This window comes from Pseudopipra pipra, chromosome 21 (assembly GCF_036250125.1).
Source record: "Pseudopipra pipra isolate bDixPip1 chromosome 21, bDixPip1.hap1, whole genome shotgun sequence".
Classification (NCBI taxonomy): Eukaryota; Metazoa; Chordata; class Aves; order Passeriformes; family Pipridae; genus Pseudopipra; species Pseudopipra pipra.
Window position 1 is genome coordinate 4,197,606 of NC_087569.1, and position 13,651 is coordinate 4,211,256.

At 49.0% G+C, this 13,651-nt stretch overlaps 1 protein-coding gene across 3 annotated transcripts in view; it reads left to right on the forward strand.

The window, feature by feature from the left end:
* CAMKK1 (calcium/calmodulin dependent protein kinase kinase 1) overlaps window positions 1–13,651 on the forward strand; it is a 93,151-nt gene that overhangs the window by 34,466 nt on the left and 45,034 nt on the right. For 2 of the 3 annotated variants that reach the window (XM_064677755.1, XM_064677758.1), the window contains exons 2-3: window positions 3,308–3,848; window positions 11,960–12,007. In XM_064677755.1, coding sequence (XP_064533825.1) covers window positions 3,408–3,848; window positions 11,960–12,007 — 489 coding nt within the window. In that variant the 5' untranslated portion in view covers window positions 3,308–3,407. Of the gene's footprint in view, window positions 1–303; window positions 449–3,307; window positions 3,849–11,959; window positions 12,008–13,651 lie in introns of those variants that run through there. The other variant, XM_064677757.1, reaches the window with a different exon arrangement.

The window sequence follows — 13,651 nt, forward strand, 5'->3', positions numbered from 1 at the left end:
ACCTGGGAACTGTGACAGATGAAGCTGTAAAGTCACTTCTTTGGGTAGCCTGTAGCAAAATTGGGAAATGAAGCTGGATTTGCTGAGACCCAAGGCCTTTTAACCTCCCTGTCTTTTCTCATAGGAACATTTCTAGGTAGCCAAAAGGATGGACCAGGCAGTAAACTAGATTTACAGTTTTTTATTTTTCAAACAATGCTCTGAAATACTTTATCGAGCAGCAAAACTGATTGCATTTGCTCATCTCCTACTCCCACATACAACACAGAGAGATTTTCTCCAGGATCATATTCCTTTCAAAAGGATTTTTTGTACCATGCTCTGCTCAATGCCTTTCTGGGAAACATGTGCAGCCATTTGATAAATATATTGTGAAAAACACGGCTGAAGTGACAGTCTGCCTGCAGCAGAGGAATAGCTACAGGGAAAAATGGTAAATAAGATATCTGTAAGTAAATTAATTTTACTCATATAAGCTTGTTTGCAGCTTTGGTTCGTGTCTGCAGCATAATCCTCTGATCTACAGGAGGTGTTCAGTGTGGTGGGGGATCAGCGTGGAGAACGTCAGGCCCAAAGCTGTGCAGGAGCTGGGAGAAGGTGGTTGTGGAGTTTGTTTTGTTGGGATTTCCCATCCCAGCAAGCTGTGGTTGTGTCCCAGCCTGACAAACTGCAAATCCACCATTGATTTTTGCCTCGCAGGAATTGGTAATTGCCTTTTGTGCTGAGTTGATGCACAGCGAGCCTGGTCTGTGCGAACTGATTTGCTTATTCAGAGATCTTTGCTTTCCAATATGGTTTTGGAGGATTTATCAGTGAAGAGGAATCCTTCAAAACAGCAGAACCTGAAACAAAGCCCAGTTCTACACATGAACAATTGTTTCCCTTAAAGTCTGCTGGATTTTTTAGCCTACTTTTAGCAGCACTGCATTATTTTTGTGACGCCGTGCGGGTCTGTTTGTTTTGATCGGATAAACTGATTTATGGGGTTTATCTTCAGTTTATCTATTTAAGTTGTCGATTAGCTGAAGATTTATTTTGCAGCCTGTGCTGTGAATTAGAGCTGTGCTTCAGCTTTTGAGGGGGTGACACCCTGGGGCACCTGGTTTGGGTGATGAGGAGCTGTGCAGGTGGCTGACACGGGCATCGCTGTTTGCTGGGACCTGGCTGCTCTTCCCAGTGCTTCCAGCCTTTTTTTCCTGTTGGCAGAGCAGTGTGACATGCCCAGGTGTTCAGTCCAGGGGGGTGATTTGTGGGCTTTCGTGTCCAGCCACACAGCAACAAGAGCAGATTCTTCCTTCCCCTCGCTCCCACATATGGGAAGGACCTGGTGGGAGGAGGAGGGAAGAAGGTGGGGGAGCAGCTGCAGGTTGATTTTCCTCCTATGAGTGAGGAGAGCTGTGAGTGTCCAGAAGCTAAAGCTGCTGCGAGGAAAGGCCCTGGGTTTATTTCTCTGTAGGCAGAAGAGCAAAGCTAGGCTTTTAACTCAGGGTGGAATTAAAGGTTTCCCCCTATCCCTTGTGCAAGCTGGATTAAATGGTGGAAGCCTTTTTACTGCCTCCCTCCCTTCATTTAAAATCAGCTTCCAGCTGGGGTTTGGGGGCTTGGGGGGGAGCAGGGAGGTCTGGCAGAGGGGAAGCTCATGCTGGTTTGCCTCTGTGTTTGTGGGTCCACGTGCAGTGTGTGCTGGACCAAACCCCACACCCGTTCCCTTGCTGCTCTGAGCCACCCCCAGTGCCTGCATCGTGGCTCCAAAAGGGATTTGTGCTTTGGGGTTGAAGCTTTAAATATAGTTTGAATATAAGCTTTTAAAGCTGATTTCACCATTTCATGTTTTGAGTGAGTGACACTTCTGTCAATGTGTTTGGAGCAAGCCTGCAGAAAAGAGGGGAGAAAGGGAAAAGGGGATGAGCAGCGGGATGCAGGGAGGAACATCTTAGATTTGGATATTTCCTGTCTGTGACACCGAGTGCCCAGGGTGCATCCCTGTGACTGGCACATCAGCTAGGGTGAAACCTCCCATCCAGATCTTAATTTAGTTTCTTATTGATATTAAAGGTTGCTTGAGCTTGGCTGCTGTGGGGCACAGAGTCCACTCTAGTGTGTTTAACTGAGCACTGCTGGGCAGCTTTGAGCCCGGCTTAACCTGTGCTCCTTGACAAGAGCGTTGTGTATTTTCCCAGGCTGATGCTGGATGGGGCCTTTTGGACTCACTCCCACCCTTTCCTCATGTAAATGAAATGTAGATGCAGGTGTCACCTGGCTTGCAGGGGTTTTATGCCCAACCTGCTTTGCATACAGAGAACCGAAGGTTGCAATATTTCAGGGTTAAGGCTGCTCTGGAATTCTCTGGATGCAGGCCAGGATGCTGTGAGTAAGGCTAAGTTCTCCCCCACTGTCCCCAGAAACTGGGCAGAGGGATGAGATGATGCAGTGCTGCACCCTCAGAGGTGATTAAGGGTTGAGAGCCATGTGCTGCAGAGGATCATTTCCTGCTCTGGACTGTGCTGGGGAGACTGAAATCTGTTTTAAATTGAGACTGAAACTAGCATCCAGGAAACAGCGATTTTATGCAGCAGTTTTAGCTTTCTGTTGCACTTTTGTGTTCTGTAGGTCTTTTCCCAGGGAAAAGCTGATTCCCACATGCTGTAATCATTAAGCATTGTTGATTGGCACCTCAATATAGATATTATACGTGGTGGGCAGCAAGGTTAAAGTGTGTTTGCACACAGGCTGTAACTGTGGGGGGCCAGGGGCGACCCTGGAACCAGGTTGGCTTTTAAATTCTGCTTTTGCTGTTGACTAAATTGGAAATCACAGTGTGGAAGTCACCAGGCATGGCTCGACTTCCAGGCAGTTCTGTGACACCCTCTAAGGCCCTACAGGGCAGCAGAGAGACTGGGGAGCCCTAAATGGCCGTGGAGTTGTTGTTATGCCTGTTGGGTTTGGGTACATGCCAGGAGCTCTTGTATCCTATAAATAAGAATTCAAGAGGTCGAGAGTTCAGTCCTTTACCCTCAGCTGCACTTCCCCTGTTGCTGTAAGCTCCGGTTGGCTGTTGGTCTGGCTGCAGAAGGAGAAGTTCTCTTTAGCTGTGTCACTTGTTGCACATCAGATAAAATCTCATTTTTATCACTTTCCTATCAAGGTCAGTGCCTTTTGTTCTGAGTGTTTGCACCTTGTTTACAGCCTGCCAGCGTTTTGCCTTCCCTTTGTCTGTGCTGGAAGAAGCCAGAGTTGGCTGTCTGGGTTATGTCTGTGTTGAGTGAACATTAGTCCTCAGTTTAGCTCTGTTTGTGTTTCCTTTCAGGTGTTTCATGGAGCTTTTCCTCCATGCCCTATGCTGCCTGTGAGGCTTAGTATTGCTGCTCTCCACGGGGCCATCTGAGACCATACAAGCCGGACACACGATGGGGGACTCTTCAGGAAATGCCGTGGATGGAGGCACGGACACACAAACTGAACTGGCAGAGCGGGTCGCAGCCATAGATGTGTCTGTTGTCCCAGACAGAAGTGACCAAAATGGTGAAGATAACGGTGAAGAAAATGACACAGTGTTTTCTGATAATGTAAAGGACATCCAAAGAAATGGAGTCAACACTGGCATGGGAACCAATGAACTTCTGCCTTCCCCGCAGTCAGAAGATGCCCAATCGAGGCACGTTCCCAAGAGACCTCCCACTAGACCTGGTCTATCAAGTAGGAAGTTGTCTCTTCAGGAAAGATCATCGGGAGGTTATTTGGCTTCTAGCAACACCCCAGGTTGTGGTCCTTATGCCACAGGACCATCACCACGTATAATGAGGAGACCAACGATAGAGTCCAATCGGGTCTCCATCTCAGATTCTGAGGTAGGCATGTTCTCCCCTACAGCTGTGGGGTAGAGGTAAGTCTTTCTTAGCTGGTAATGGGAGCAGTCTTCTGGAGCAGTAGATCTGAAAACGCTGTTATTTCTAAGGGGGGAAAAAAATCCCTGGAACCAGGGATCATATTGGTTTGGAATGGCTCCATCCCCCAGACCTCTGCTGAGTGTAACCCTAGTCCTGACATTTGGCTCCTTCAGCCATTACCTGCTTGGGATGGTCCTGTTAAGGACTGTTGTGTCATGGTAGAAGGCAGAAGGTCTTTCAGGTTGTTCAGAGAAAGGGCTGTGGCCAAATGACTTTGCTCTCGTGTCCCTGCTGTGTGCACCCTTTGGGAATTCATCAGTCACAGCAGCTTTGCTGATGGTATTTTATGGAATTAAACTTCTGGAGATTATGTATCTCCTATTGTGTTTTGCCATAATTGCAGGCATGATTTAATTTTATAAAGAGCTTAAATGCACTGGAGTTTCCTGCTCCTGTCAGGGCTTTCCTTTGTCTTTAAAGCATTTGTAACAGCAGTGGTAACCAAGGGCTGTGACCCTCCTCTCCTTCAGAGGAGTGTCTGGGTGGCTGTGGTTGTTCCTGCCATCCATCTTCCCCCTGCTCTCCTGGTACCACACCTGTCCTGGAGGTGTGACACACTGTCAGTGGTCGAGTGTCTTGATGGAAGCAGCTGCTGGTTGCAATTCCCAGTGCTGTGATGTGCTGCCGTGGAGAGGACAGGGAGCAGAGAGAGGGGCTGCTCAGAGCACACTGCCCAGTGTCAGGATGAAGACATTGAGCCTGAAGCAACACAGGGACCCAAATCGCTGGAGTTTAGACTTTTATGTGGGTCCAAGTGGCCTGAAGCTTAAATCTTAGTGTGTGGCTTAGTGTTTCCCTCCTGAGAAGTGGGTGTTTTCTCCTTGCACATCTGAGAGGATGGGGCTGTGCACGACCAAATCAGCCACTGCTCTCTGGGAAGTTGTGCAAGGCACATTAGCAGTGGGATGGATGCATCCCCAGCTGATCAGAGGTTACCTGCAGAAGGTGCACTGCAGAGACTGCAGCTTCTATGACAGCAGCCATATGCTTTAATAAAGGAGTCAGGGAGGGAAAGGAGCCAGTTTTTGGAAGCAGGACGTGACTTGAGTGCCAGCTCTCCCATCCTGCAGTGCTGTGACTGTGCCAGGAGTGAGGCTTGTCTGAAACCTTTCAGGGTAACCGCGGTCGAGTGTGACTGGCACGTTCCCATCTGCAAGGAAATTCAAAGTACTCCATCCTCTTCCCCAGCATCTGCATCCTGGGGAGCAGTAGTTACTGCCTAGGGCTGGGAAACGCTGAGTTTGAAATGCAGATGTGGAGCCTTTGTGTCCTTGCTCCTGCAGCAGCTCTTCATGCAGTGCTGCCTTTTTAATGGTCACTTTGATATCACTTGATTGTTAGAGCCCTGCTCTGGTGCAGCCCAGCTGTTCTCATTGGAAACCATCATTCATATTGATGGGGAATTGCTGTGGTGGGAGGGGAGGGGAGCCTGGGAGAGAGCTGGGCTTGTTCTGAGGTGGGTGCTCGCCCTCACAGAGGTGCTCTTGGGAGTTGTGCTGCTTCTTCCCAACTTACAGGGATAGTATCCATATCCTGTAAGGAACAGCAAAAGGACTAAGGAAGATGCATGTTTGGTTATAGGGTGAAGTTTGAGGCTGGGCACTGAGTCATGAGGGGTAAGTGTCGGTGTGTGCAGCCTGCACACAGCCCAGCTCCACGTCCTGCCTGTGACCTTCCAGGTGCTGCTGAGTGGTTGTTGTGTTCATGGCTGGGACAGGCACTGCCAGCCCAAACCCAAGCTGTACAGCTGAGATACAGCAGGGCACTCAGCAAGAAATGGAGAGCAAGTCGTCTGTTCTCTGACAGGGCTTCTAAGAGTTACTGGGGACTCTGTTGAGGTTTTTGGTCCTGTTGGGGATAAAATAAGCCTGTGATGAGAAATACAGTCACAGTGCACTTACTAGCTGCTGGTGTGTGTCTGTTGATCACTTTGATGCACAGACCCTCAGTGAGCAGGGGGGGGGGTGGTGGGTCACTCTGACAGGATCCAGCTCACCGGTCACAACACTGCCCTGGCCTGCCTGCAAATGACTCTGTGACACACCTTGTTCTAGGCAAGCTGCACATTTGTATTCCAGTCCAGGTCTCTCACCTGCTTAAAACCCTTTTGGAGTTGCTCCTTTCTCCTTGCATCGAGTATCCACCACCATCAGTCAGTGCCTTCCAGGAGGCAGAGCATCCATCACTCCAGCTCATGGCTGCTGCCCGAGTCACTCACAGGCTGTGCAGAATTGGAGATGAAGTTGAGGAGCATTCAGGCTTTATCAGTGGCACCCGAGCAGGGACCATCCATCAGGAGCAGGGAGGGATGGCACAGCTGCCTGTCACAATTTCCTGTCACACTGATAGCCATCTCAGACTGAATCCACTTCCCTCTTCATTCAGAGATAGCAGGATGGCAGCTCCCTGCCTGTCTGTCAGTGATGCTGTACCCTGGACTGATCTGGAGAAATAATGAAGAGATGTGATATGTGGAGATGGAATATGGGGCTCCAGCAGGAGGTGAATGTTCTGTTGTTCACTGATGAATTATGGAAGAACATTGTGTTCTCTGGGAGAGATGCTGCTCAGCTTTTTAATGCTGGTTTAATATCACAGGCTGGGAGGAACACTTCTATCCAGGGATCAAGAGGGCCAAGAGCTGAAGCTGAGCCTGTGGCACTGAGAGGGGATTCGTCCAGTGCCACCAGCAGGCAGTGAATTGGGCTGTCCCATCACTGGCACTGATAGCACAAACACCCTTCTTCCAAGTGCTTCTTGGGTTTGGTTTTAGGAAGATAGTGGCTCCTGGGCTAGCAGGGCTGGGGATTGTTGTATTGCACAAAAACTGTTCCCTGTCAACCAAGGAGAGCCAGCAATTAGCCAATTGCCCTGGCACAAAGGTTGGCAGCTGCTGGTGTCTTGCAGCCACTGCTAAGTCTGGATCTGCAGTATTAACTCTGCAAGAGAAGTAACCTGTTCTGCTCTCCTGACAGCATTGTTTTGTGCTTGATTGACCTGATCTGTCATGTCTCTATCAAAAATTCATCTGTAATTAAAAAAATTCCCTGTTTGTTCCCCTCCTTTCTTAGATTATTCATGGGCTATGGCCTGGAAGGTTCTCTCAGTGCTGCCTTCTCTGGCAGGAGTGCCTGGTTGGATTTCTTGCTGCCTTTGCTGCCTATCAGTGCTTCTCTCTACCAAGGGGATGGCTTTGCCTTTAGCTGTGGCACAGAAGTGATTAGGCTGAAGCCATTAAGGGTACATAAAGCTGCAGAGCTGAGGCACAGGCCCCACAGTTTAGGTTGCTGGCCCATTTTGCCTCTGTTGATGTGATGTTCCCAGCTCCTGCTCAGTACTGGCAGCAAGGCAAGAGGAGAGGATTTTCCTGAGGCTGCTAAAAGCAGCTATTGCTGTGCTGCCCAGATGATGCCCCAGTGCTTGTATGTCCTAGGAAAGGACTCCAAAGGTGTTTGTACAGAGTGGTGGATGTCTTGTGACTGTGCTTGACAGAACTTGTCCCATCTAAGATGGCAAGGCTTGATCAGTGAGAGGGGAGAGGTGCTGCTTGTTGGAAAGTGGCATTTGAAAGTGCAGTGCTGGTGGGTTTTTTTTAATTCTATCATCCCAAACTAACCTCTTTAGGCAGCCAAGAAAAGTCTTACTTGGAGAGTGGCTAGGAGAAAAATAAAAGTTGTCTTTTTCCAGGCTTTCTCCCCAGACCTGCCAGCACAGTTAATTGCTCTATACTATCTTTTCTCTGGTCTCTTCTGGCTGAATTGTCCTTTCCCTTTCACATGTTCCCTTTCTCTCCCTGCATCCACCCATTCCCTGGCATCCCGGTTCCCCTCCCCCGGTGTCCATGTGGTCTCTCCACCCTCTGGGATCAGCAGGAGGCTGTTCCAGTTCCCCACTGCCTGGGCAGCTCTGCAGGTCGTGGCCGTGGGCTGGAGCCGTGTGTGCTCCAGCAGGAGTGGAGAGGATGAGTCAGGATGGTGTGTTCTCCCTCCTCGGGGATGCTCCTGGCCTGAGGATGCAGGGAGGAGGATGAGCTGACAAAGGGAATTTTCCTAGGCTCGGTGTGCGTGGTTTACCACAGAGGCATGGAAAATAAATCATTTCCTTGTCCTTTCTTTCCTTGGCTTTCCACATTGTTGTCATAGCCCCCTGCTTGTTTGGCCAACCGAAGGTTTGAAGGAACTGGTGTTGAGAACTGAGAGGCAGTGCCTTGGTGCTGGGCTGATCCAGGTCTCACACTCCTCCAGCCTCTGGAAGCTGCCTAGTTTTCTTCATAAAGTGATTTCCTTGCTGTGCACAAAGCAAAACTCCTGTGGGACCAGGGCAGAGGTGGGGACTGAGCTCCTGCTCAGCATGGGCTGAGCTTCCCCTTCCCAGCCCCTCGAGTCCCACAAAGGAGTTTCTTCTAGAGGTCTTACTGTGGTGCTCAAACCTGAGCTCTCCTGAAAAGATCAAAGATACTTGGAAAACATTTCTTCAAAGAAGACTCCCCCACAGGCATCGCTAATTTCTTTTCCTTTGGTTAATTAACCTTTATTTAAAGTTACACTTCCAACTCCTCCAAGGGTTAGGTTTGAGAGAAGGAGAAAGCCCAGAGCTGCAGTTGGAGAGGGGCTGGGAAGGGGCTGCCTTGCTCCCCCTGGTCCCAGTCCCCCTTTTCAGCCACTCTCCCAGTGATATTCCAGGGACCTGGTGAGTGCCCAGGCTCCTGCATCCAGCTCTGGGGTCCCAGGTGGGTGCTGAGCTTTGTGTCCAGCCATGGCCAGTGCTCCTGCAGCAGTGCTGGGCTTTCTGTTTTGCACTTGAGTTTGGATGTTGTTTAAAATTCTGTTTATTTTTCTTACCTCCATGAGGTCTGGCATTCCTGTCTGTCTTTCTCTGTCCCTGAAGAACTTTCTAATTTGTATTCACTGCTGCCCTTAATACCCATTTTCTGACCTTTATTTTCATTTTGTCTGTTTTTAGAAGTTCTTTTTGCTTCCCCTTCCAGGCAGGATGAGTTTAAACCAGTGTTCCTTCATTACTGGCTTTTAGTTCCCACTTTTTTTTCTCCCATGCTTCTCTTTAATGTGTATTTCTGAATTGCTGAAAATTATAGTTCTTTTCAGATTGATAAATTTAGCTGCTTTTAGTGGGCAAAATTCTCCATTATATATGTATGTGTGTAGGCAGTCTGATTGTTTTCAGAAATGTCTTATTTTGGAAATCAGTGCCGGTTCTTCCTTTCAATCCCCGCATCTCCCCTGAGACAGCAAAGGCTCAATTCTCAATTTTTCAGCATTTCAGTCGCCCAGTGGTGGCCACAGTGGATTTATGGAATTAGGCCTGAGCTCTGGACTGAACTGTGCTTTGTGATTTTTGGCCAATTTTTGTTTTCTGTGGCATTAATTCCTCCCCTTCCTCTCTTGACTAATACCTTGGACATGTTAATGAACGGGGCATCTTGTTTTTTAAGGCAAAACAATTATTGCACACTTGGACAGACTGAGTCCAATTTGCTATCAGCTTTTCATTAAAGGATCTCATTAAGGTTCTTGCTCTGTTTGTATTTATCAGCAGTTGCAAATACATTGGCGTGATGAAATCAGGAGAATTGTACAATGTTATCTTAAAGAAACACTTGGCCCAGAGATAGGTGTTTCTCTCTGATAAAGGAATTGTACAATTATCCCACTTCCTGCAGAACCAAATAACATAATAACAACCCTGCCAGTCTGCAGCAACACGTGGCAGGAGCTGCTTGAGCTGTGAATTATGGTCTTTCAGCAAGGGAAAAAAAAAGGTAGGAAGCACCTATAATGTGGTTTGATTTTGCTGTGTTCAGCTCAAGTGCTGGAAGCTGGGCAGAAGCTGAAGAGATGGTGCTTCTCACCAGGAATTACCTGAGGGGAGAGGGATGGAGGTGTGGAGCAGGTTGGGATGTGGTGACAGAGAGTGTAAACTCTGGGAGGCTGTGCTGCAGACCCTGGCATTGCCTTTCCCTTGGACCTTCTCTGGGTGTTCCCCTCCCAGTATTTATCCACTCCTTTCAAAAAATCACCCCCTGGAAATGGGTGGCCTGGTGTTGCTCACGAGCTCCTTTTAGCGGCAGTGAAGCACCAGAGAGATGCTTCAGGTGGTCAGTCTGGTGTGGGATAAGAGTGGTAATTTCTGGCCAGAGTAAGAGGGGTGGTGGGAATGTGATGGTCAGAGTCAGAGGAATTGGTGCCTTGGACACAAGGAGAGGGCACAGTCCCTCCTCAGTTGCACTAAATGCTTTGTGAGGGGGTTTGTATCCAGCACAAAGGGCTCTGATCCTTGAGGATGAAGGGAAAAGATGCCACCATGGCTTGAAACAGAGTGCAGACCAAAAACTCTGTGGCTATGTGTAGAAGGCTGTATTTACTCCTGCAAGGAATCCCTGCTCAGGGGAGGAGGCCTGATAACAGGACCTGGTCATTGCAAGCTTACTGGTTTGAGGAGCAGGAGATGTGAGGTGGTTGGAGGCTTCCTTGGAGGAGTGGTCACTTTTCCTGCCTGTCCCAGCCTCTCCAGTGAGTGTTTCCCCATCTGCAGCACTGCAGTTTTCACAGGACAGGGGGGAGGGATACAAAGCTGAGCACAGGGAAAACCAGGGCAGGAGACATAACAGGAAACTGCTCCTGCTTAATTTGTGCAAATCCCCGCGATGGGAAGCACGGCCTCGAGCTGGGAAGTGAATCTGCTGACAGTGTTTGTGAGGGAATTTGTCCTCCACATGCCTGTACCCCGGGTTCCTGCATGCTGCCCCCTCCTTTGGGGAGGGGGGGCCTTTCAGTGGCCTTGTGCCTTACATCTTGGCATTTGCTGGGTCGTGCTTTCTCCTCTGGTTGCTCCTCGTTCTGATGGATTGGTTTTTACCTTTGGAAAGATGTGTGCTTTCTAGCAGCAGAGTTAATACACTCCTGTGGCCCCATTACTCACATTTGGCTCTTCTTCCCTGTCAGAGAGGTGGAAAAAACTTCCTTCACTGGCGACAAGGTGAAGATTTAATCATTCCTTGTCTTCCTGACAAGCCACTGCTTGCAGGCTTAAAAAGTCATCAGTTCCCCATTTCTTAATTCTTCACTGTGATGACCACTTGTGTTAGGAGTGTTTTCTGGTTGGTGATGGGGAAAAATCAAAATTATCATCTACTACATCCATGCTGCATCCCCAGAGGCAGAGGGGTGTTGCTGTCAGTGGGAATGCTGCATGGAGCAGGGACTGTTCTACACCCCTGTTCTTAAAAATGGACTGAAGGCATCTGGCACTGCTTTTACATTGTGGTGCACCCCGTCATTACACCCTTGTCACAGCTTGCTGGGGGTCTGCACCTCCCACCCCTTGGGGTGTCAGTGCTGGATACCTTACCAGCAGCGATCAGACATGCTCAGGGGTGATTTATTACAGCAAATATTCCCTCAGCTGCAGAGAATCCACTGTTGTTTGTGTTCTGTAGCAGAGGAACTTGGCTCCACGTGCTCTCCTTGAAAAGAGTTCACCATCCAGTTGAGGGTTCCTTTGGGTGCAGCCACACCCACATCCACAGCCCCAGAAGGTCCCTGTCTCTGCCAGGCTGATGTTGGGAAGGGCACAGGCTCATGCTGTGACGCTGGGGTTGGGGTGTGTGCTGGGAGCTGCCAGGCTGGGAGAGCCCTGGGGAGCTGGGCATGGGGGTTTTCCTGCTTGGTACTGACACAGTCCAGGAGAGAGGGTCAATGTAACCAGGAATGGGGCTGCTGTCAGGCTCCCTGGGCTGAACCTGGAGCCAATGCTGCAGAATTGGGGTGGTTTTACACCAGCACAACCAGAATCAGAATTCAGACCATAATTATTTTGTCCTGGACTGTCAAAAAAAAAAAAAAAAGAAAAAGTAATGCTTATAGTGTAACATACACCAGTTGAAGTAAGATTAAGTCTTTCATTATTTAGCACTCTGCCTCTACTTGAACCTGATTCACAGTCAGTCATTTCCTTTACCAATACTCTAATTATGTTCTCCTTTTGATCTGCAGGACTGTGTGCAATTAAACCAGTACAAGCTGCAGAGCGAAATAGGCAAGGTAAGTACTGGAGTTGTGTTGGGCACAGGCAACCTGTGTGTGCATACACAGGTGGAAAGGCTGTGCCAGCCCAAGGGACCTCACTGGCCAAGAATCTGTGCAACTTGTGTTTGTTTGGGGGGGGTTTGTTTGTTTTATTTCCTTATTAGTTTGAGCAAGTTTTATTCAAGGTCAAAGTGGAGCTACTTCCTCTGAAATCTAAATTTATTTTTCCTCCCTCGGAAGGTGGTTAAGCTGGCTCCCTTCCAGGGTGTTTGCTTGCCAAATGTAACACTAAGAGCCTTTGATGCATTAATACAACACGACAAGTAAAGTTAAAATAAAACCCCAACAAAAATAAGATCAGGGCAGGTGTTTGGTCCCCATCAGGACTAGGTAAAGTTTGTACGTCATATGAAATGCTCCTTTAATACTAGTCCATGTTTAAAAGCTGCAGAATGATGCAAAAGAGATTGCTCCAAAGTTATTTAGAGGTCTGGGCTGGTGAGCAGCTCAGACACCTGCACATTTGGACGTCTGCCACCGTTGCAGATGGGTCCAGGAGTGGTGGTGCTGCCTGGAAGCTGTACCTGCCTTTGCAGTTGGAACATTGCAGTCAGAAGGGACTGCACCCTGAGCTGCAGAGACCTTCACCAAGAGTTTCATTAGCCCAAACTCCTCTCTCCAAGATGAGAGGCAGTGGGAGGAGGCACCCTCTCCATCTGTGCCGTGGGCTGTGCTGGCAGGCAGGGAGTAAGGCTGGAGATACCACTGCTGCTGGTACAGCAGATGCCATCCCAAACTCAGCTTCAGACCCACTTAGGGCCTTTGTCATTGGCTTAAGTATGAAGGAGAGTGTGAGACCTTCTCTCAGGTGGATTTGCACCTGCCTCCTTCCCTGTGGATCACAGTGAGGTTGGTAGAGGGTCTGCTGGCCCTGCTGTGTGTGCTCCCGGATCAGCCAGATGGCTTGCTGGTCTCCTCTGAGACCAGGACCTTATTCCAGCTTCTAGTGAAGTTAAGAGAAATGTATTGAAGGCTCTGGTGTTCAACCCACTCATTTATTCAACAGGCATCTGTCAGGGATGGTAGCTAGCCATGGTGTCATGTCTCACTTGCATAAAATGTTTAGTGTTGACACAGAACTGCGAAAAAACAGTGATTTGGATGGAGTTTGGCTTCAGGCTATCACTGGAGCTGGGGATGCAGCAGCAGTCCAGGTCTGCATCTGCCTGGGCAACATATAGTTGGTGGAAGGCAGGCAGCTGGTCATCACTGAAGTCCATCTGCTGTCAAGAGATGGAGAGGTTTTGTGCTGAAGGTGGTTTTGTGCAGAAGTACAGGAAAGGTATTCATGCAGAATTTCCAAACTTGCACCAAAAAATATCTACTTGAAAATTATGCTCCCCACCCACGTTTGAGTTCAGACAGACACAGTGGCTTTGGCTCAGGGCAGGAGGTGATGGGCTAAAAGGATGTAATCCTCCAATGCCCAGCAGAGCTGCCAAAATGTACAACCTCGCTGTGGGATCACGTCACCTGCAGACTTTGCTCAGGGGTCAGGGTGGCCTGGGGCCTCAGAGTTGTTTTTTACCCTGTGTGAAGCTGTGCTCTACCAGCCTCGAGCAGCAAGAAGCCAAGGTGAAGCTGCTGAACTGACTGTGC